General features: G+C 33.0%; 4 protein-coding genes across 10 annotated transcripts in view; all 4 read left to right on the top strand.

Moving 5' to 3' along the window:
- LOC145317609 (proteasome activator complex subunit 4-like) overlaps window positions 1-2,934 on the top strand; it is a 16,691-nt gene extending 13,757 nt beyond the window's left edge. Inside the window, exons 19-23 of one of the 3 annotated variants that reach the window (XM_080158757.1) lie at window positions 232-338; window positions 642-951; window positions 1,319-1,497; window positions 1,900-2,073; window positions 2,590-2,934. In XM_080158757.1, coding sequence (XP_080014883.1) covers window positions 232-338; window positions 642-951; window positions 1,319-1,497; window positions 1,900-1,968 — 665 coding nt within the window. In that variant the 3' untranslated portion in view covers window positions 1,969-2,073; window positions 2,590-2,934. Of the gene's footprint in view, window positions 1-231; window positions 339-641; window positions 952-1,318; window positions 1,498-1,899; window positions 2,074-2,243 lie in introns of all 3 variants that reach the window. The other 2 variants (XM_080158756.1, XM_080158755.1) reach the window with 2 other exon arrangements.
- LOC145317610 (uncharacterized) lies at window positions 2,900-18,464 on the top strand. Of its 4 annotated transcripts, XR_013879052.1 has the most exons (23): window positions 2,900-3,233; window positions 3,335-3,466; window positions 3,761-3,959; window positions 4,138-4,307; window positions 4,818-4,906; window positions 5,152-5,287; window positions 5,986-6,194; window positions 6,744-6,932; window positions 7,502-7,625; window positions 8,219-9,220; window positions 9,957-10,083; window positions 10,504-10,708; window positions 11,153-11,263; window positions 11,638-11,749; window positions 12,125-12,183; window positions 12,567-12,653; window positions 13,224-13,340; window positions 13,677-13,771; window positions 14,275-14,345; window positions 14,580-14,695; window positions 15,048-15,263; window positions 15,465-15,877; window positions 18,359-18,464. XR_013879052.1 is itself a non-coding variant. In XM_080158758.1 (21 exons), the coding sequence occupies exons 1-21, from the start codon at window positions 2,952-2,954 to the stop codon at window positions 15,142-15,144; spliced, it is 3,729 nt and encodes a 1,242-aa protein (XP_080014884.1). In that variant the 5' UTR covers window positions 2,900-2,951; the 3' UTR covers window positions 15,145-16,105. The 4 variants fall into 4 exon arrangements, 1 of the variants encoding a protein (XP_080014884.1); XR_013879050.1 differs by having other exon boundaries at window positions 15,048-15,877; XR_013879051.1 differs by lacking the exon at window positions 18,359-18,464 and having other exon boundaries at window positions 15,465-16,105.
- Window positions 18,436-21,731, top strand: endos (endosulfine alpha). Of its 2 annotated transcripts, XR_013879054.1 has the most exons (5): window positions 18,436-18,596; window positions 18,905-19,105; window positions 19,674-19,769; window positions 20,193-20,467; window positions 20,759-21,731. XR_013879054.1 is itself a non-coding variant. In XM_080158762.1 (4 exons), exons 1-4 carry the CDS (start codon window positions 18,464-18,466, stop codon window positions 20,234-20,236), a joined length of 474 nt encoding a protein of 157 aa, XP_080014888.1. In that variant the 5' UTR covers window positions 18,436-18,463; the 3' UTR covers window positions 20,237-21,731. The 2 variants fall into 2 exon arrangements, 1 of the variants encoding a protein (XP_080014888.1); XM_080158762.1 differs by having other exon boundaries at window positions 20,193-21,731.
- LOC145317611 (deoxyribonuclease-1-like 2) overlaps window positions 21,731-21,872 on the top strand; it is a 28,112-nt gene continuing 27,970 nt past the window's right edge. Inside the window, exon 1 of the mRNA XM_080158759.1 lies at window positions 21,731-21,872. The gene's annotated coding sequence lies outside the window, so the exon portion shown is untranslated.

Below are 21,872 nucleotides of genomic sequence, written 5' to 3'. Positions count from 1 at the left end.
ATTTGATTTTTACAGATTTTTTTATGTGATTTTGGAGGATTGTCCACCAAAACAATTTTGTCTCACAAGCGATGCAGCGACCCTAATGTTTTAAAAGAATCCACCTTTTTTCATGGTTCACGTGTTATGTGTTATGTTTAACAAAAATGAATAGAGCATCTTGAAGCAAAAAGTCTAGTTATTTAAAACTCCGTAGCTTTTGAATTCGAATTATTTTTATTTGTTTTGTAGGTTCCTTGTTATCCCCTGATCTTGTATCTGTATCTGTGGATGGTATAACTAATGTCTGTAAATCACAATCCTGGAAGGCAAAAGTCTGTGGCTTAGAATTTTTGCAGGTAATTTTGTGATTTAAAGGATTAGGATGTTTATGTGTCTTAAGACCTAATAACAATATAATTTTCAGGGATGCCTCGTATAAGTACGGTTTATATAATTCCTTTCATAGAGCATTTAAGAATGAAATACAATTCCCCATGATTTTAACGTTTTACCTTTCATAAACAAGAATTTAGCTTGGTTAAATTGTTACATTGCTTTAGTTATTAGTTATGAAAAGTTTTTAGGGGTTTTCATTTACGTACTAAAAGTATGTATCATATTAATTTATTTGAATAAGGTACTAATTTTTAATATTTCAGGTACAAATATTCACTAACTTCCCTGTATTTTTGTGCGCGCCTCAGAGCAGTACCCAGACCCTGATTGACACGGTCACCGACCTTCTCCAGGATCCACAGCTAGAGGTCAGGGAGAAGGCGGGCACGGTTCTCAGCGGTCTCTTTCATTGTGGCTTCATCACATCTGAGCTAAGGGAAAAAATGACAGTCGACTTTATAGCGATTGCCAACAAGAAGCTGAAGAAATGGAAGGATGGGGAAGGAAAAACGGCAGAGGATAAGGCTGCTTGGCAGAATAAGCACAATCAGGCGTTGATTAAGCGCCACGCAGGTCAGGATAAAGTTGAAGTAGTGGGTTTCGTCGTATTTTCACGGTAGCTTTTTTTCCTATTTCTAGCCCCTGCAGGGGGCGGGGGGCCTCTAACCCTGCAGGGCCTTTTTCCTAACCCTAAGGGGCAATCTTTTAGATAACCTAACCTAAAATAACATCAAAAGCTACAGTAAAAATACGCCGAACCCCTTTTTCGTTAATTCTACGATCCAAATAAAGAAATATACGTTGTCTAGTCTAATGTAAAACTTTTTTAAAAGGTAAATTTTATCAATTGAAATTGTATTTTTTAGAACAGGTATATTACAAATAAAAAATGAAATAAACTTAATTTGTAATCATTATTAGATTTTTACATACAATCTAGGCGTGTTGGGGCTTTGTAGTGTCGTGAGTGCTTGTCCATACGATATACCTGACCATCTACCTGAGGTTCTCATAGTTCTGGGTGACCATCTCCATGATCCTAATCCTATCCCCGCTACTGTCAAGCGTGTCCTTCAGGATTTCAAGCGGACTCATCAAGATAATTGGACAGAACACAAGGTAAGTCCATCTTTTGTTTCTCCCGGAATACCTCCCCCGGCCCTCAACTATTCATCTCACATCAACATTAATAAAGAAAGTTGAGTTTTTACCAGGTAGGGAGGGGAAATGGGGCTGTTTATTACACTTGTCCATAAAGTTTTATAATAATGTTTTCTATTTATTCGTTGGCTTTGCAACTTTAGGGACATTGAATATTGGTTGGTTGGATAATTAAGTTGAGTATCCAAACGTTTCAACCACAAATTGTAATCTATTGAAGGGGTAATTTGTGAATATCATTGGGGATTTACATCAAGTTATCGGCCACTGTCTTATTCCTTTAGTTTCCTGGTTTTTACCCATATTTATTATCGAATTAATTCAGTAGTTGGTTATTCCTATACCTATTATTTGATTTAGGAGAGATTCACCGAGGACCAGCTAAACGTGCTGACCGACTTGTTGGTATCTCCCAGCTACTATGCTTAGGATCTTCCTTGCTGTGTCATTTGCTTTACCCCAAGTTTGACTATTGTATACTGTTTTTTACCAGTCACGCAAAAATAAATTTTTATTATATTTAGTACCGTAAGGGTTTGTTCAATGATAATTTGCTTGGATCCAAAAAAAAAACAAAATTTTTGAGCTGAAATTGCCAACGTTAGTACCTATAGTTGAGTTATTTAATCTAAATTATAAATATTTATATTTAATATCTCAGTTCATTTAATTATCATTATTTATCTAATCCTTAAATGTTTAAGCTAAAAGAAAATTGATCTCTTCAAGTGGTCGTATTGGCATAAGCCGGATTGACAAACTTTTGAGGTGCATCTGTTAGTTAAAATTCAAAACAATCATATTTATAATTGTTTTATATTTGCAGCTTAGTTTAAATTATACAATATTCTAATATACATTGTTGTTAAAGGTGCTTTTTGATCGATATAATAGGATCTCGAGCAATTTTTAGCTTTTATTAATAATAATCTTTCTTATATTTTAATATTATTACATCTAGCTTTAGTATTGAATTTAAAAATAAGTTTAATTCACATTAGGGATTATTTTATTATGTTTCAAATAAAATTCAATCAGTTAACAAACCAGTCACAAATTCCTTATCTGTGATTGTTTTTGGATTTTTAAAACATTTTTTTCTCTTTGTTTAAAATTATTTATCTAAATTTTTTTATTGTACTGAATTTTATGTATTACAAGTAGACTACTAAATTAATGTATTAGACAATTTTTATCCCTATCAAAAACTTTTCATGATGCTCATTTTACAGCGGTGATGTTTTGTTATTGTTTTTAATATGGAAAAATTTTGTATGTAGATGTATTTATTTTGTTGATTTTCATTTATGACCATTTTAATATTTGGAAAGGAAATTTTACTGTTGTACATGCGAGACAATTATTTTGTACTAACCATAATATTACAGAAAATAAGGCAAAGCTAAACAAAAATGGAGGTACCGTTACCCGGGGGAGGTAACATACCAGTTGATCCGGGACCTCCAGGTGTACCACCCCCACCCATAGTGGTGCCAGGCCCGGCCATACCGCCCGGGCCTGTCGACGGGGAACTGCTCTTTCTGCCAGACCCAGAGGCGGGAGTGCTCAATCATGGCGGTGTGGCGGGTGGTCCTGCTGTGGCTGGTGGCCCGCTACCGCCTAATCCTCCGCTGGGTGTGAATGCTGGATTGATCAATGCCAATCAGGAAAGGAAAAACAAGATAGTCTTAAAGGTATGTTTTTGTTACCTAAAAATGAATAATTATGAATTCAACATGCAAAGAAATATTTTAGAAACTTTAAAATACATTTAAAAATATACTTATGTTTGTAGAACCCCGAAAGTCTGGAGGACATGTGTATAATGAGTTATCTGAAATACCTGGAATCAGAGGTTGTCACCTACATTGCTCTCACTCAGTCAAAGTCAAGAATTCTGAAAGGTGTAGCTAAAAGAATGTTGAAGGTAAGAAATAATTCCTTTTTGTATATTTACATGTAATATACCTACTATTTTTACTAGCAGATATCTAAAATAAACATATTCCTATATAAAAGTAAAAGGTTGCCTTTCTGTGTGTCTCTCTCACAAGAAAAAATTACCCCCTTCTCTCAAAAAATATAAATGTTTTTGTTTAAACACTTTTTCTTTTAAAAACTAGAAATGAAAATAGGAGGGGGGGGGGGGGTCGAAATTAACCTTTTTTTTGAGTTCATAAAGGCATCAGTTTTCATGAAAATCTAATTTTGTTTTTTCTAGATATTGAAGAACGACATCAAGTATAAGATCACCGGAATAGCGAGTTCTTCCATACGAGAGAAAATGGTGACTATGATTCTGAGTGAGAACTTTCCATCTGAGGAGTACTGTAACATGTATACAGATAACAAGGATGATAATAATCCAGACAGTATAGAATCAGAAGAAATTGTCATTCCAACTTGCCCAAATATTTGCTGTAAGTATTTTATTTAATATTTTCATTCATAGAAAATGATCATTTGATTTTGCATACGATTAAGGAGGTTTAATAGCAACAAAACTATTTTTGTTTAAAATATTATTCGGTGGTAGATGTTTTTTAACGAAAAATTCACAATCAATTCCTTTGGTCTAAGTTTATCTTTGATGTTCAGGCACTGGAGCATTCGTGCAGGAGGCCATGATGGGAATAATCATGTGCTCAGAGATTCGTCAGCTCATTTTCACGGAGGACAAAGTTAAGAGTAGACGCCATGCCCCTGGAACTCTCGAGTTTAACGTGCCTGTAGTTCTAACTCATCTGCTTGGTGCTACAGATGGCAAGGTAATAGTTTCTTCATAATTTATCCTATTTTATATAAAGAATCAATCAATCAAAGAACAGAGTGATAAACACAGTTTAATTAAACATGTTATTTTCATTTGGTAAGCTTCTTTGTATGTAGCGAAGGATCTCTCTAGCCGCTGAACCGATATAGTTCTCCTTTACAGTAAAGCTATTTATAGGTCGCGGGATGGTTTTTGCTATTTTTTATATGAAGTCTGTGTATGGTTTATGCTATTTTTCTGCCCTTTATCTTATCGAATATAAGGCCCGTAGATGCTAGGGGCGCAGTAGTTAGTATTCTATAAAGTAATAAGGTCACAGTATGTATGTGTTTGATGGTCTTGAAATAAATCTCGTTAACGGCTTAACCATTATACAATTTTAATAAGGAAAATCTATGAGTTTTTTTAACATCTTTATCATGACACCGATAGAATTTATCACATCTCCACATCCTAATATATGATTTACCATTGAATTAATTTAAATACAAAATTGCTATGGCAGGTGTCCCAGCTTGAGAGGTTAGTATTCTCCGACAGTATTGTCAAAGAGGAATCAGAAAACGAAAACCCACCAAAACCTTCAAAGAAAAAGTAAGTTTCTTACATTTTATAAAGTATATTATAAAGTGGTATAAACCTAAGTAAAAAAGTATGTTTTTTACATGTAATTTTTAATTATTTAAATAGAAGGCAATTCGTAAGTAGGAATATATGAATGTTTGTACGAATTTACTTGAATCCAAAACCAGATTTTATTTTTTCATGTATATTCCTGCTTGTCTTATCCCATTATCCCTGATTTTAATAGACCCTGAAACATCTTTTGATATATTTAGTTTACCACGGTTGGATCAGACAGACAAACAGCAAGCCTTTGCCAAGAACTTTGGTATGGGAAATATTTATGACACACCGGATAGGCGGGGCATTGTTGTGGATCTTATTGTCCTCTTCAGAGATATTCATCCAAAGGTACCTATTATATATATTTTTATATCAAGGGTGTATATTTTGCACAAGATTCATTTTTTTTCTTTCAAATATTTCCACATATCTTTTGTATTTTTGGTTCGATTTTCAAAATTTTTTGTTTTCAGTTCACTTTATTTTTTTTACATGTCGATAGCGAGTGTGCTTTAATTTAATAAAGTTGATATCTTATTGGTTGTTTTAAATGGTTATTTGTGGCGGCTAAAACTTATACCTATTCACAAGCCAATAAAATAATTGCCCAATTACTTAAAAATACTTCACTTTAACGAGTAGTGATTGTCCCAATTAAAAGCTACTTTTGGTATGAAATCCTTGCAATTAACGGAATAAAGGGGAGGTATATTTTTATTAAGTTAATTTATTTCACTTAACAATACATTTTTACCCCTTCACACACTACTATATTACTGGATATAATGCAACATTTCCTATAATAGGTGTGCTAATAAATTGGTGGAATTATCTGAAAATAAAATTAATCTTCAATTTAGAAAAATTTGAGCTTTTAGTTAAAAAAAAAGATAAACAAATGTTTAGGTAATCTTCAAAATAAATTTACTGTTAGCAACCTAAACAAAATAATATCAATTATTAAAACATATTTTTAATCACTATGAATATATTTTTAGTTCATAAAAATTTTATACTGACAGATTATTTTTAAATTTTCTTATTAGGGTCTGAAGTACAACAAGTTGACAGAGTTAGTTTTGAAGAACAACATCCAGTGCAAGATTTACAGTCGGGCAGACTTCCAGTTTGAATTTCTGGCGCGCATTGGCTTCTGCTGTCCCCGCCTTCGCATTTTTGACGTGTTTGGAACCGACACCTGGGCTGACTGTCTCATAGCTCTTTTCTTCAGAGACGCATTTCACAGCCTTCATAGGTAAAACCTTATATTTAGAAAAAAAGGTTGTTAGATACATTGCTCACTACGTATGCATAAATAGAATTTTATCCTAATATTATTTATTTTTAAAAATAGCTAAATTGATAATAAATGATTTAACCTGTTTTTTTATATTGTCAAGTCGTGGCACATAGTAAGCAAATTGAAAATTATTTTACTTAAATTGATCAACTCATTTACCCTATTCAAATTTGAATGATGTTTATTTAAGGAACATAAACTTATTTATTGAAAAAATTAGATAGACTTGCCTTAGAATGTTGTACCTTAGAATTAAGACTTGATAATTTAATTTTAGAGCTTCCTTAAATACTAAGATTCTTGTTTGTACTGACATCTTAAGAATCAAAAAGATTTTTAAAAAACTTTGTTTGAAAAAGTAACAAATTATTGTAATGTTGTCGTTAGTAGCCCTGATTCTCTGAGGCTAAGATTCAGTTCAGATGCACATGGAGATTTTTCCTTTGGTAAAATACTTTTATTTTCCTGTCAGGTACCTATTCTTCAATTTTTTCTTTCTGCTAGGTACCTATTCTTTATGGAAAACGAGGAGGACGAATGTTCCGAGTACCATCCGCACGACACAACCAGATATTGTCAGTTTTGTCTGGACCAGTGGCATCCCAACCAAGTTGAGAGACCTTACACAAACAATCCTGTCATCCCCCTCCTTGATTCTGTATATAAACATGTTATTAAGAGATATCCTAAAAGGTAATGCATTTCTTAATTTTCATCACTAAACTGTATTGATTAAAAGCACTTAAATTCATATTTTAACCACTTGACTGGTTTAAGGACAGTTTTAATAAAGTTAGAAAATTATATACTTTACCTATACTTTTTTCCCCTCGGCGATCTTAAGAGTTTGGACAGCCACTATGGTTGGAAACCACAACATATTCCTAATTCATTTGTGGAATGTTTTAACCAACAAACAATTGAAAACAGAAGGTTTATTATGTAGAACAAACTTTTTTCCTCGCTCCGTAATTGCTAGTGAGCACTAACATGAAACCCTTTTTCCATTTTTATCAGGGGTGTATATTATCCAACCTAGTTGAATTTTTTCTCCAATTTATATAGTAAAAACACGGAATATTTCCGTATTTTGAATAATTTTCTTTTCCACCTTCCCCCCCCCCCCCCCGTCGGATTTTGGGGAATTTAGAAACATATACATACGTCATACACCCCTGTTTTATACTTAGTAAAAAAATTTCATAATGAATTTCAAATTATTTTATAGCTAATACTTTACAAACATATTATTTATTTTGTAGGTCCTATTTGATATTACGTAATTGTGTGTGTGTAAGTGATCTGATCAAGTGTACCGAGTCTACAGTGTTTGAACTAGTCCGACCAAAAAGAGCTCCCATCTGCAGATTATGTACTTCCTCTAAGGTAAAACCTTTGAATGTCGTGGTTTCATACTTAGGTTACTTTTAGCTTCTCAGTTTCCTTGGGCGGTTCCTTTCCTGCTTTTTAGGGGTGGTGGCCTCTCCTCTTTAATGGAGGAGAGGATGGAAGGGTGTTTAGGTTGCACTTAAATTTTAGATATAACCTGGATATGACCTAATATTGATTTTTGAGTATTTTAATGGTACTTTCAGGTCTAAGATTCAAATTAGATAAATTCAAAGCTTATTTTTCTTATTATAAGTATTAGCCTCTACATCTATTTGTAAGTATGTACCCCTGATTCTCTTAAGTTAGGATTCAAAAGCATAAGTAGATTATCCGTGTGAATCTACATCTATATGAAGTGGGCACTCAGTTCAACATTATCTTATTTTCAGGTTTTAAGATATACCTAGAAAATCCATAATCATATCTGACGGGCATTTCTAGTTTGAAGCAATGTTATTAATAAATAATAAATATACTTCTATTTTATTGCAAGTTTAATGTTCATTTTTGCAATTTATTAACTTACTTATGCTGTTCTACATATGGACAAGATAGTCCATGTTAAATTATATTTCATTCATTTCCAGGCTGCAGTGGACGTAGATCCCCTAATTAATGCAGAAACCAGTATCAAATCACGGTTAAGGAGCTGCCGCCGCTCCTCACAAAACATAAAGCGTCCTCCATTTACCGCGGAGGACACCAACTTACCTTGCCACAAACTTGCCAAACTCAACTCCCCCAGCACGGGCCCCGGAAGCGGGGAGCCGCGCCATGGTTACCGCCGTTCTGCCCGCCTTAATCCCAGCCAAGGACCGTCAGCAGGTATAAATGGATTTGCCATGAGCTCAAGCGAATTTTGCAGCGAAGAAGCCTCGCACTCTGCTGCGCAACGTCTTGGAGGCGGGCCTGTAGGATCTAATCCAACTGCCGCCGGTGTCATTGCTGCCGGAGGTCCTGTAAATTTACATGAACAGCAGCGAAATCTGCAACAACAGCTACAAGACCTACAACGTCGTTCCAATGAAATACGGATATCCCAAGTGAAACGACAACAGGCTAATAAAGGTGGCCGCAGCAACAAATACTTAACCAGCCAACCGTCAACGTCAGCGGCGGTATCTCAAAGTGATCAACCAAGTACCTCAGCAAGTCATAGAAACAATGACATTAAAAATGACAGTAGCAGCACAACGCCGCGTGTCATGACTCGGGCATTAAAGCGCAAACTAGAATCAAATTCATCGAGCCCCTCGACAAGTAGCGGCTCCCCCGCAGCAGGCTGTAAATCCTCACGGCTAGACAGATCTCAAGTTCAACAGCCGTCACCTGTCCATGCAACACTGTCACCGCCTCAACCGCCAGCACCGACCACAACCCCGCAGTCCCAGCCGCCGCCACCCTCGTATAAGCGATTACTAATGGGAGTTGGACGAAGTCGGCGCGACGATCAGACAGAGCATGACAAGGATGAGATGGACAGTGACATGCAAGGGTTGGACGATTCTGTGATAAAGCACGAGGACTGGCTGAAGGACAGGAAGTTCATGGATGACAACTATCCTGCCAGTGTTTGTAGGGAGGGCGAGGTAAGTTTTAAAATTTTTTAAAATCTGGTAAAATCATTAAAAAAAACTTTTGCCAGATCAAAATAATCATTTGTCTTTATAGTCTACTAGCGGCTTCGCCCCTAGCCTCTAGGGGCTGTTCCCCTAGAGCTAAAATTAAATCTTGTATTACCTACCCAGCCGAAAAAAATGCAAATGGATCGCAAATTTTCACGAATAAAAGGAAAATTCGTAAAAAAAAAAAATTAGGGGGAGGATTTTTTGTTTTTTGGGGGGTTGGGGGTGTCCCATCCCTCAAGAAAATAGCCTAAAACCACCACAGGACCAGTAGGTATATTCTCTAAGGAGTAGAATCCGATCGGTTCAGTGGTTACCGAGATCTTAAGGGACGGACGGATAGACATCATTCTACTTTGTATTATAGATAGAGCAAAAAGTTATAGAACAAAAACAATTTTAGTTAGTTTTTAGATTTGTGATCAGGGAGTAAGGGGACATAGGGCTGTTTATTACACTAATCCCCAAAGTTTTATATTAATACTTTCTTATTTGTTGGCTCAAAAACTTTATTGACTTATTGAATTTTGATTGGTTGGTTCTTTAAGTTTAGTGTCCAAATATTTTAACCATCAATTGTCATCGACTGAAGAGATAATTCTGATTATGACCATAACAGGATGCACTTAAATTAATCGGCCATTGTCTTATCCCTTTAGATCCCTGGGTTGGGTTGTGATAAATATTTTATTGTTTTCAGTTGTGTGGAGCAGCTTTCTGTGATCAACATGAGATTTGGTTTGAGCCCAAGGTGATCAAGTACAGAGAAATAGAAAACTGGCCCCACATGAACGAGTGTGTCAAAACTTTAGAAGTTTTAAATATAGGTAATGTTAAGTTTTCTAAAAATAATCTTTAATATATTTTCCTGAATTTTATACTTTTAGAACAAAAATTAAATAGTTATTATTTTCAAATGTATTATAGACAGCTTTTTAATTCCATGGATATCCAAATAAATTTTTTTAAATGAACAGTTTTGATAGCCCCGAAGGGGTTCAAGACTCGGGTTAACAGAACTGGTATTGATTTTATGATTTTTTTTATTGTTAGTTAAAATTTGTCTATAATACGATGCAATACATAATTGTTCAGTAAGGCTAAGAACCTGTTATAATCCAGCGGATATTGATCGGTTTCGAAGCCATACTGAAAAATAAGTTTAAAACAGCTTTAAACTTAGTAATGGATTCTACAGAAAACTGAAACAAAAGATTCTCACTGTTTATCTTTCTTAATATTTCTAGGGAGCAGTAATGTTCTTGGTGAATTTCTTCCTTTTCTGTTCTTGCGCTTACCACGGCTACGCTCCCTTGGTCAGTGGCTGAACACCATGATCTACGGCCTGGAGATCCTGAAGGAGCTGCCTGGGTATGAGAACTATGTGAACCACAGGATCCAGGAGTTCAGCTACTCCAGTGATAGGAGCTATTATTGTCAGCCTTACATAGGGTAAGTGATTATTTTATAGCATTTTCAGTTTTATAAAGGGAATCTGAGGAAAAAATAAATGCCCTACTTTTTTAACAGTGGTGGGTTCCTATGACAAAATCGGTGAAAAGATAAAATATTGTAATAGATGTAAAGAATATACGTGGATATATGACAGGGTAAAAATTGTCGTCAATTTTAAATTATTTAGCTTGCTAACATGGAACACATTTATTGGTCAGTCCGTTCATTGGGGATTGGGAAAAGGAAGTAAATCGTTATTTTTGTCCGCTGCGTGTTTCAAAGAACATGAAAATCTGGTGTAAGATCCAAGTAGTAATATGTCCATTACGATTGTCCCAAAAATAAATAAAACTTTCTTTCTTTGTTATCACTAACCGATTTTGGAATAATGCAGAAAAAATCCTCAAAATCCTAAATTCAACAAGTTTAAATTTTTCTTAGGTTCGTTCCCGAGACGCCGGATTTTAAAAATGTTCGGAAAGAGATGGTGAAATATTCAAATAAATCCGCAACAAAGTTGGGTCACAAGTCAAGAAATCAATCCGCCAAAAGGTAAATACTCAGAGATAGGGCAATGAAAGATAATGAAATTATCAAATTCTTGCTTGTAAATATTTTGTCATTTTCTATTTTTCATGTAAATTCTTAAAAATCAAATAATCGTTTGTAACCTACTCTTACAACATTGTCTGCAAGTTGCGCTGATACGATTTATAATATTGTGTTAAGCATTTTACTTCCCAATAATAAAAAAAAAAAACATAGATAAGGAGATATTTTTTTTATCTTCTGCGACGCTATTTGCTGGTATTCTGATATGCGACGCTAAGACCCAAGTCGGCACAGGGTTCACGGGATGGGGACATACAGTTATTTAACCACCTCTTCACCCTCTATTGTTTTACTTTAATGATTTAACTGTTTAGAAACCAAATAATGGAAGATATTGACCTGATGGCGACAACCTGTCCAAACCTGCGCAAAGTCAACCTTGTTATCCATTATAAAATACAAATAATGGACACAATTAATACAGAGGTAAAAAAGATTTGTATTTAAAATACTACCAGCGGCTAAGCCCTTGGAGGCAGGTCTCTAGGGGCACTTGGGGGAGAGGGGAAGGGATCGATTTGAAGTTTTCAAAAGAAAAAGAAATTTTTTTTGAGGTCGGTACCCTCCCCCATATAGTTAGAAACCTTCCTAGGACGTATACGTATATTGTTTAAGCGGTTAGTGAGATCCTTAGAACATACAGATAGACACATAGGCAATGAGGTATCCTATTACTTTTATAAGGATAACTCATATAGTCACATTTCCAGCTTAAAACACTGCTAAAAATTCCTGATACTCATAATTTTTTTTTTATTACTGAAGTAAAATTTTTATTGTTAAAAATAACTCATTATTTAGGTTTGGGCACCTCTTCTTAAGTTAACAAATTTAGTGGAGCTTGATCTTATTGTTATGAGGTAGGTCATTTATTTAAAATATGAAATTGTTTTTATATATTAAGAAAGATCATGGAAAGAAACAGGTCTCGTTGAATTTTCACAGTAGCCTTTCTCCTATTTCTAGGGGGCAATCATTTGCCTAACCTATTAAAAGCTACTTACTGTGAAAATACGAAAAAACCCTATAATTCGTTTTCTCTCCATGATCCAGATCTTTTAATAACATATTGTGCATTTTATTAAGGTCCAAAAAGAACATTAGTTTAGATTTTTACTATATTTCGGAACTGAAAGAACTGATAAAATTAAATATTTAACGGTAAATTCTCCATTTGGGGTTATAATCCCCTAAAAAGGAAGAACAATCTTATATTTAAATGAGATTTATATTTATTGTTTAGGTTTCAAAACGTGAAGTCCCTTTTGTTGGTGATAGGGCATAGATTACAGAAACTTACACTAGAGTGTGAAGAAGAACAGGGCAATGGGTTAGTACCTTTTTTTATTTTCAGAAGCATAGCTTCTCTATAATATAGCTTGCATGTACCTTCTTAACTACCTCTTATTGTCCCCATGGTGGTATCTTTTCCATTTATGGAGCTTTCACATATGGTGGAAATGATTGAAGAAAAAGTTTAAAAATTGTCTCAGTTGAATTATGAGTAGGTTTGAAATGAGGATCATAATGGTGGAAATTATTCCTGGATTGTTTTTTTATTCATTTGTTCTTCTGAAGATCATTTCTTGGAGACAGATGAATTAAATAATTATTTTACCAGTATGGCTTCGAAACCGATAAATATCCGCTGGAATAGAAACGGTTTTAAGCCCTACTGAAAAATCATGTATTAAACACAATTTATTACCAATAATAAAATAAATATCATATTTTAATACCATACGGGCTGACAAAACTGGAATTGATCTAAAAAAAAATTTTAATCTAAAACACGAGGTGATTAATAACTATTCCTAAAATATGAACTGTTAGTGAATACTAATAGTAAGCCACCTTTGAAGCTAAGCTGAATATTAAAGTTAATACAAATATATTTCAGGTCTGAAATTGTACATATAGCTCGCTCCTGTCCTAATCTGGTGAACCTAAGAATAATTGTTGGGGAGAAAATTCTCAGGGGAGAAATGACCTTGCATTTTGGACAAAATTTCTTCAGGTAAAAGTATTTTCAACTAAGATGTATGGTAATTTTTGTTTTGTTTTATATCTTTTTAAAAAGTAACAGGATGTCTGTACCAAAGGATCTTGCTAACCGCTGGGCCGATATGGTTCTCCTTTACAATGTAGCTTCTCATAGGGTTTATTAATTTATAACTATTTTTGGGGAAATATCGTCTATAAGAAAAAAATTTATATGGAGGTGTTGAAGAGACTTACCCCTACCCTACCTTAAGTATTCCTTGAGGCTTCTGGGGTCGTAGTCGCTAGTTACTGTTAAAAATGAATGTATCCTTTTTTCGTTACTTAATCCATTTCATTTAATTTTCTTTAGAAAACTTGAACGATTGGAAGTTGAAGGAAATATTCATTTACATGGATTTGCTTTTCTGTGGGGACACTGTCAAAATGTCAAACACATCAAGATAGGTAACATTTATTCTCGTATTCATTCGAATCCGGTGGATAGGAACCGGTTCTCATCCATACGAAAAAACTATGTCTAGCATCGTATTATATCCAGTTTTCTACGAATATAGAAATGTACAATCATAATATTAAATCTAGTTTTTTTAGCCGGTGCCTTCGGCACCACGGGGCTAAAAAAAACTAGTTTTAATCTTATAATTGTACATTCAATATCCGCGGAAAGCCGTTTATAATACGATACGAGAAATAACTATTCTTGATTATTAACTTTTATTTTATTGTTTTGTATTCTATTTATTAGGACACCTTTCATACGCAGGGTTAGGCAATGTCGAGTAATGGATTTACAATATACGTCGATATTATGACAGGGGAATTGTCGTCTATTTAGGTTGCTAACATGGACATTAACTTTTGGTTAGTTCTTTTATCCAATAGGAGGGGAGGGAGGGAGTTAATCATCCTCGCACCAAATTTTTTAATTAAATTAATTTTTTATCAAGGATTGGTTGTGTCGAACGAGGTGACGAGTGCAAATGTTCTAATTCAGGATGTATTCACCCTACTTTTCCAGGTATTTAATCTTTCCTTTTCAATTCTGCATAGAGTTCCATATTACAATTACAACATATAGGACAGGTAGTCGTTTTGGAAACACAAGGAGGGAAACAACACAAGGAAAAGGGGAATCAAAAAGGAAGAAAGCATTAAAAAAAAATGGTGAGACAATTAAAAAAACAATATAGGGTTCCTAAGAGGTGAATAACACAGTTAGGAAATTTATTACAAATAAATTGTGTTATATTAGGTGAACAAAATGTCCCATCTGGAGGAGCTCCACATCAAGAACTTGAAAATAAGAACACTTGCAATGGGATTGTATCTTCTTGATAATCTACCAAACCTCAAGAAAGCTTCCAATTGGTATGTTACATTTTAATTAAATTAAATCCTATTCTTTAATTTAAAATATTAAGGTTGTTTGTCTGAAGCCTAATCTCAGATGGCTGGTCCGAATGGGTTATGAATAAAAGTCTCTGGGTGGTTTTATGCTATTTTCCTGAGCTCCACCGTTTTCCTCTAGAGGCTAGGGGCAAAGTAACACGTTTAATGATATTCTTGCAACTTAATTGAAAATTTTTTATGCGTTAGGTCTTGACCCAAACTGATTGTGCAGTTCATTTTCAAGTACCATCTGGTGTCGGTACAACAAAATAAAAAGTTGTATACAATTCTTTCTCTTGATATTAAACTAATATTTAATATTTTATCTTAGGTTTCTCGATCTTCCCTGGCCTGAAGTTGTAATTTTCAACAGACACTTGAAAGGATTGAAGAATCAAGGACTGAAGCTTGAATATGATCGTCTTTAATTGTTGTAAACTACCAAGAAAAAACTTAAGTCAGATGTTTACCAGAGTTTAATCAGTTACCAAGTGGAAGGCAGGAGTGAGGTGCAACATTTTCTCACCCTCTTATGTTAATTACTCATGTGATCAAATGACTCTTAAAATTTTCCTAGTTACGAATCATTTTTGAAGCATTTTGAAAGGGTAATCAAAAATATACTCCGACGCCTGTAGAATCATACTTCAAAGTTAAAAATAAGAATAATAATCCACTTGTTAACTTCTTTGATTTGTTGATATTTCAATCTTTTAAGTCATTTGTTTTCATGGATAATATAACTAAGCTTGTAAGTAAGAAATGTCCCCCACTCTTAAAAGTTTTTTTTTTTTATGATATTCCTGCTATTAATATATATATATATACCTGTTTATCATTTTAAATGTAAAAATTTCAAGAAAAACAATTATTTCTTTTTTGCTTACTTGAATTAAAATCATTTATTGTTAAAATCTTGAGTATTTTTTTATCGAGCTTTTGTTTAAATTAAGAAAAAATCATTTTAAAGTTGTGAAATGATGTAAAATAGATAAAATATCTGAAACAAACTTCTAACTATTACTCCCTACAAGTTGTTAATATATTTCGTTTTATTATTTACTTAGCTATCCATATATTTTGTTTGTAATACAAGCTTAATGAATCTTCAATTAATATTATTAATTGTGAAAAGCATAATATGATGATGTAATAATTTCTGTATAAATACATATTTACTTACTCCTACTAAAATAAGTTTTGAGCATCCCATGAAAATTCGCTCAAAGTCAAATTATGTAAAGTCTTACAAAATTTATGATTTTTTTAAAATGCAGTTTTTTTATTATTTAGTTGAATTTTTAACTTGTCTCTTTTCAAAATAATTCTTTTCCTCTGTGAAAAAGTATAAAATATTTTTTCTACAAAATAAATGTTTACTTCTCAGTTTATATTGTTAGGAGTTTTGGTTGGTATTTTTTTTACTTATTACTTGGGCTCAAAGAAGTGATGGGAGGTACCCCCCCCCCCCCTTTTGTTGTTCTTTGGGTTATTTTATATCTATATTTGCGAAAGGAGGGAAGATTTTTCTTTTGAAGGGTAGGGATGTTCCATCCAAAAGAAAATAGCTTAAAACCACTGCAGGACCAGTAGCTATTACATCGTTAGATTAGGGAAAGGGCTAGGGAATATAAACCATTTCATAAAAATAAAATGTTTAATTTGAAGATTTATCATATTAGACAAGAATTTGCGCATTTTTGTATTTACTCTTCCCCTACCCTGCCATTTAAAATAGTTCAGTTGCTTATAAGATATTAATTTTAGACACTGCACTGCTTTTGGATATAGCCAACTTAAAAGAGAAACTTCAGTTGAAGTTCATGAAACAATTTTTATCTGGATTTAAAATCTCGGAAACGGCTTTATTCCATCGATGAAGCTGTTTTGTACCAGTCGCTTTATAAAATAAAGAAAGAAATAGGTATTCTATGAAAATCACTCAACCTCTATACTAATAAGAAGCAGACCTTTTGATAAGATATCTTTTTTTCATTTTTATTCTAGTAAATAATTTTCTCGTATTCATTCGAATCCGGTGGATAGGAACCGGTTCTCATCCATACGAAAAAACTATGTCTAGCATCGTATCATATCCAGCTTTCTACGAATATAAAAATGTACAATCATAAGATTAAAACCAGCTTTTTTTAGCCCGTGCCTACGGCACCTAGAGGGTAAAAAACTGGTTTTAATCTTATAATTGTACATTCTATATCCGCGGAAAGCCGTTTATAATACGATGCGAGAAATAACTATTATAAGTTTTCATTAATTATTTTAGATTTTAAATTTTTTTTGTCTGCAAGAAGCACAAGAAATTTTGAGAGAAAAATTTTAATCATTTGGTTAAAATGAGAAAATATTTTTTAAAGCAGGGAATCTTTGTGTACATTGTTAGAGCGATGAGAAAGGCATGGAATAAGGGAGAGGAGAAGAGTGTGGGGGAAAGGGGTAATGGAAAGGCTCGGAGATCAGTTTTCAAAAATATTTTATCGAAAATAAATGAACGCGGCATTACTGGTGTATTTTAAGAATTTGTGGTTAGTTTTATGTTAAATCAATACACATTTAAATGTGTGACATATAGAATAACGCCTTTTTGTCGGTTGTTATATGAATTAGTTGTTTATTCTCCATTTAAGGGAAGCTTCTCTATAGGTCCTGGGCAGGGTTTATCTATTTATTTCTTAAAATTCCTATATGACTAAGTGTTAGGGGCGACTCCGGCTGTTTAAAAGTTAACATTTCATTAATCTTATTCGTTGAAAAAAAAACATAAACTTGCAATTGTCATTAAATTTAATTAATTATTTGATTTTAATGCAAACGATTTATAAAAAGTTGTTTAAATATTTTTAAAACCCCATCTCGGTTAAACCCATATCGTAATGTATCTTTCTTCTTTACTGTATATTGTGTATATATGTATATTTTGTGAGTTCAATAATTTTTACTTTCACAACATTCAATATACACATTATAGTGTCATATTTTAAAAAAAATGTTTAATGGTAGTGTAAATCACTTTTGTCAATACGTACGACGGTTAAGTTATGGGGAAATATGATTTTCTTGGTTGCTGGTTAAAATAGACTGCTGTCTTTAAGTTTAACTTTTAAATTCTCTTTAGATTCTAAGAGTGCATTTACTAGGTGATTATTAAGATTGAAATAAAAATGTTTATGTTTATTACAATTTTTGAAATTATTCTTTTATTGATATAAATTTTTATTAAGCTTAATTATCACAGATAATAAAATCTAGACAATTTTGTATTTATTTTTCATTATTTTTGTTTAAGATTTTACTCGATCTAGATGATACTTTCAGGAACTTTTATTCAAGCATCTAACTAATTTAATATTCTACAACTGACAGCTTTCCGCAGATATAGAAATGAAAAATTATAAGATTTAAAACCTCGGAATTATTAAAACTGGCATTGATTTTATGATTTTTTTTTAATATATGAGGAAAATTGTCTGTCATACGACGCTTTATAAATATGATTTTTCAGTATGGCAAGGAGAGTCGGTTCTAATCCATCGGATATAAATCAATATCGAAGCCATTCTTAGAATATAAATTATACCTATTAGTCTAGGGAGTAACACAATATGTATGATACATTTTCTTTAGTATGTTGCCTTGCCCGGTTTAAGAATATTTGAATTTATTGTCAAACAAAATTTCTGTTGTGTTCAAAAACCTTAAATATTTTTTTAACAAAAATTTCAGAAAAAAATGATGGATGACAAGAAGACAATTGTTGAGGAGGGAGAGGAGATGCCACCACCCCCCGCCCCCGTCCCCACCTCACAGGAGAAGGCGGAGATTGAAAAGTTGGAGGAGCAAAAACTCAAGTCAAAGTTTCCAAGTAAGTAAATTTTACTCTAATTTATTTTTGCTTATGTTACAGGTCTTGTATATTTATAAGGCCCCCCCGTGAAAATTTCCTGTTACTTCTTTTTATTGTCAACACTATTAGTTTCTACTAGCAGCTACGCCCCTAGAGGCCTCTGCCCTTGTTGTGGAAGGGGGGAGAAGAGGGAAGTCGACCCTCCAACTTTTATTTTTATTTTTAAAAAGAAAAAATTTCGCCACCCTTTTATGAAGTCATATTGCTCTTTAGAATATTCTTGGTATTTCTTTTTTAGGTTTTTTTTACTAATAAGCATTTTTTAGGTTTGCCTAACAGACCTCTTGGCGGCGGTGGCGGACATTCAGCCTTTCTACAGAAGCGGTTAGCCAAGGGCCAGAAATATTTTGATTCCGGTGACTATCAGATGGCCCAGCAGAAAGGTCGGCTGGGTGGTCCCGGCAGGATGGCCATGCCAGTCCTAGCACAAACAGGAGAGGCACATCCCACACCTGACAGTGTCCCTGGTATGTATTTATCCAATTTCATGTATTAGGCAGGGAGGGAGGGGACATCAGGCTGTTTATTTCACTAGTCCCCAAAAGTTCTCTAATGACTATTTCTTATTTCTTGGTATATATAAGTTTTGGGAACTTTTATTGAATTTGATTGGTTGGTTCATTAAGCTAAGTGTCTAAACGTTTCAACCACTAATTGAAATCTACAGAAGGTATAATTTGGGTATCATATTCTTCATAGGGGAAATGCATCAATTTATCTGCCATTGTCTTATCACTTTAGATGCCTGTGTATTAGAACTCTTATTTGAAACAAAATTCCTTAATATCTTCTAACAATAAAACAAACTTTTGACCTTTTTTAACATGATTTATATTTATATGGTAGATACAAGTTACAACTGTAGGCTTACTAATTCATTGGCTCTAAATCGTTAGGTACTCAAATAAATCTTGATCGGCTGATTGAAATTTGCAGTATCCAATACAGTTTTTTCATCTATTTATTATCCATTGGCTTGTCCATTAAGATCCCTGAAAATAGAACATGTAATTCATATATAAACATTTTGTTTAGCGAGAAAGACTTCAATCATCCAACCTCTACATGATCATTCTCAAGCTCTCCATTTATCTGGAGAAAACCCCAACCAGCCTCCAGCTGTGGTTCCAGGTAGGAGCTTCCACTAGTTCTCATCCTATTATAAAAAGTAGTAAGGTTTTTTTTCTCAATCTTAATATCTCAATAACTAATGAACCGATTAGGTTATCTATTTGGCTATTTTATTTTCTTTGTTTATCTTGGGATGGCTTTGAGCTATTTTTCGTAGCCCCTGTCTGCCCCTTACTTTCCAGGAAAATAGTTTTTAACTATCACAGGATTAGTAGGTATAAACTCCAAAAGCACATTTTAATATGCTCAGTGTTAACAACTGAACCGATATTGCTCTCCTTAACACTAAAGTGTTTAAATATATTTTCAATTATTTTGTGATAGGGTAGAGTTAGACAAATGTCACCTTCTTGATGCCTCTAGAAGCATTGCCGTTAGTTTAGGATTTAAAATCTATATCTATTATGATCAAATACTTTTTAGGTCAGCCCCTTCCTAATCCTGCCATAGCCAAGCTGTCCACATAATGGCTTTGCATTGGTTTTTGATAATCAGCTGATCAGCACCACCAGTCAACTAAGCTGTCAACAAACCAGCAATATCCACTCACCTGTCATATTATCCATTCTCCCTATGACACCATTTTATCCTAAAAAGTTTAAATATTTTTAAGAAAGCTAATTAAAAATGATAAATATCAATATCGTTTGCGTTTCTTACAGTACTTAATACACATTATATAACAAATATATTTCGTGGTATCAGAATACATAAATGGAAAATCTGTTTTTGTAAGCTAAAGAAAGTCAACATAATCAGTTCTGAATCAAACATGGACTCATTTTCGATGACCCTTACATATAATAAACAACATTATAAAACTTTTTTATCTGCAAGTTTTAAAAAATAATTTTTGTTACAAGATTTTGCTTTATGTTTTTGTTAACAATCATAAAAATGTGTTTAATTTTCTCCTTATCTGGTATATTTATGTAAGATCTGCATTGAAAACTTATTTTCCAATTTATGTTAATTCCCTAATATTTTAGCCAGTTTTAACCATTTTACTAAGCTAGAGCATAATTTATCTAACTAATAATTAAGTTAAAGATTATATAAAATACTTACCTACATAAATATTTACATTATACATGACATGCAAAAGAATTCAAATCTGAATTAATAATCATGTTAGAAAATGGTCTTTTCCACTTATTTAAGTAGCCTAGTAAGAAATATTTTTATACAAATTAAATATTAAAAGTTTGTAAAAGCTTTATGTATAAATGTTGTTAGGGATGATTATTTCTTTTTAAATTTCAGTTGAATAAAATTTCAGTTTTAAAAAAATATTAAAATATTAATGATCTGAAATATCATAGACTGGTTGTCTGAAATTCTTATGCTTTAAGACTTATATATGCTTGATAAACATGCATACCTCCCTAGGTACTTGATTAGGGCCCTTATTTATTTAATTAATCTTTTAAGGCACATTCTTATGCATTTTTATTTTGGAATCAAGTTTTGACAGCTGAATTATTGAGTTTTATTTACGCTTTCCTTGGTAGATGGTGCTACTTGTAATAGTACACAAATTTTCCCGTTCAAATAGTATCTTAATACATCAGCTGTCATCTTGATACATATCTTTTACTATTATAAATCCTTTAAGTGCCAACAAAATATGTACTAATTAAAAAACGTATTTTAAATATTCATTAAAATGGAAAAGTTGATTTTCTTCGAGAATCTCAGTTTTATTAATCCACACCTCCGGTGACTCACCATGATATATATGTAAACAAAACAAATAAACAAAAAAACTCTGTAATTTCGAAGATTTTATTCAACTTCCTAGTGAAAATAATTAAAAATGTTCGTATATTTATGTATTATTAACAGAATATATATATTTATTTCTAAGTTGGATTATGTAAAAAAAAGTTTTACAATTATCAAGTCTAAAACCCAATGGATCCAGACATGTAAATGTTGAATTTATGTCTTTTTTTTTGCAGAGAATAATGTTGGAGCTTGCTTGTTTGAATGATAAGGATATGAGTCATTGTTGTATTGAAGATTGGATTAGTATTTATGCGTACGATAGAAACGTTAATACAAGAAAATATTCCTTATCTTCATCAACAGAAATAGTTAAAA

The sequence above is a fragment of the Acartia tonsa genome, chromosome 4, assembly GCF_053477335.1.
Source record: "Acartia tonsa isolate MP-2025a chromosome 4, ASM5347733v1, whole genome shotgun sequence".
NCBI lineage: Eukaryota > Metazoa > Arthropoda > Copepoda > Calanoida > Acartiidae > Acartia > Acartia tonsa.
This window is presented reverse-complemented; position numbering and strand designations above follow the sequence as displayed.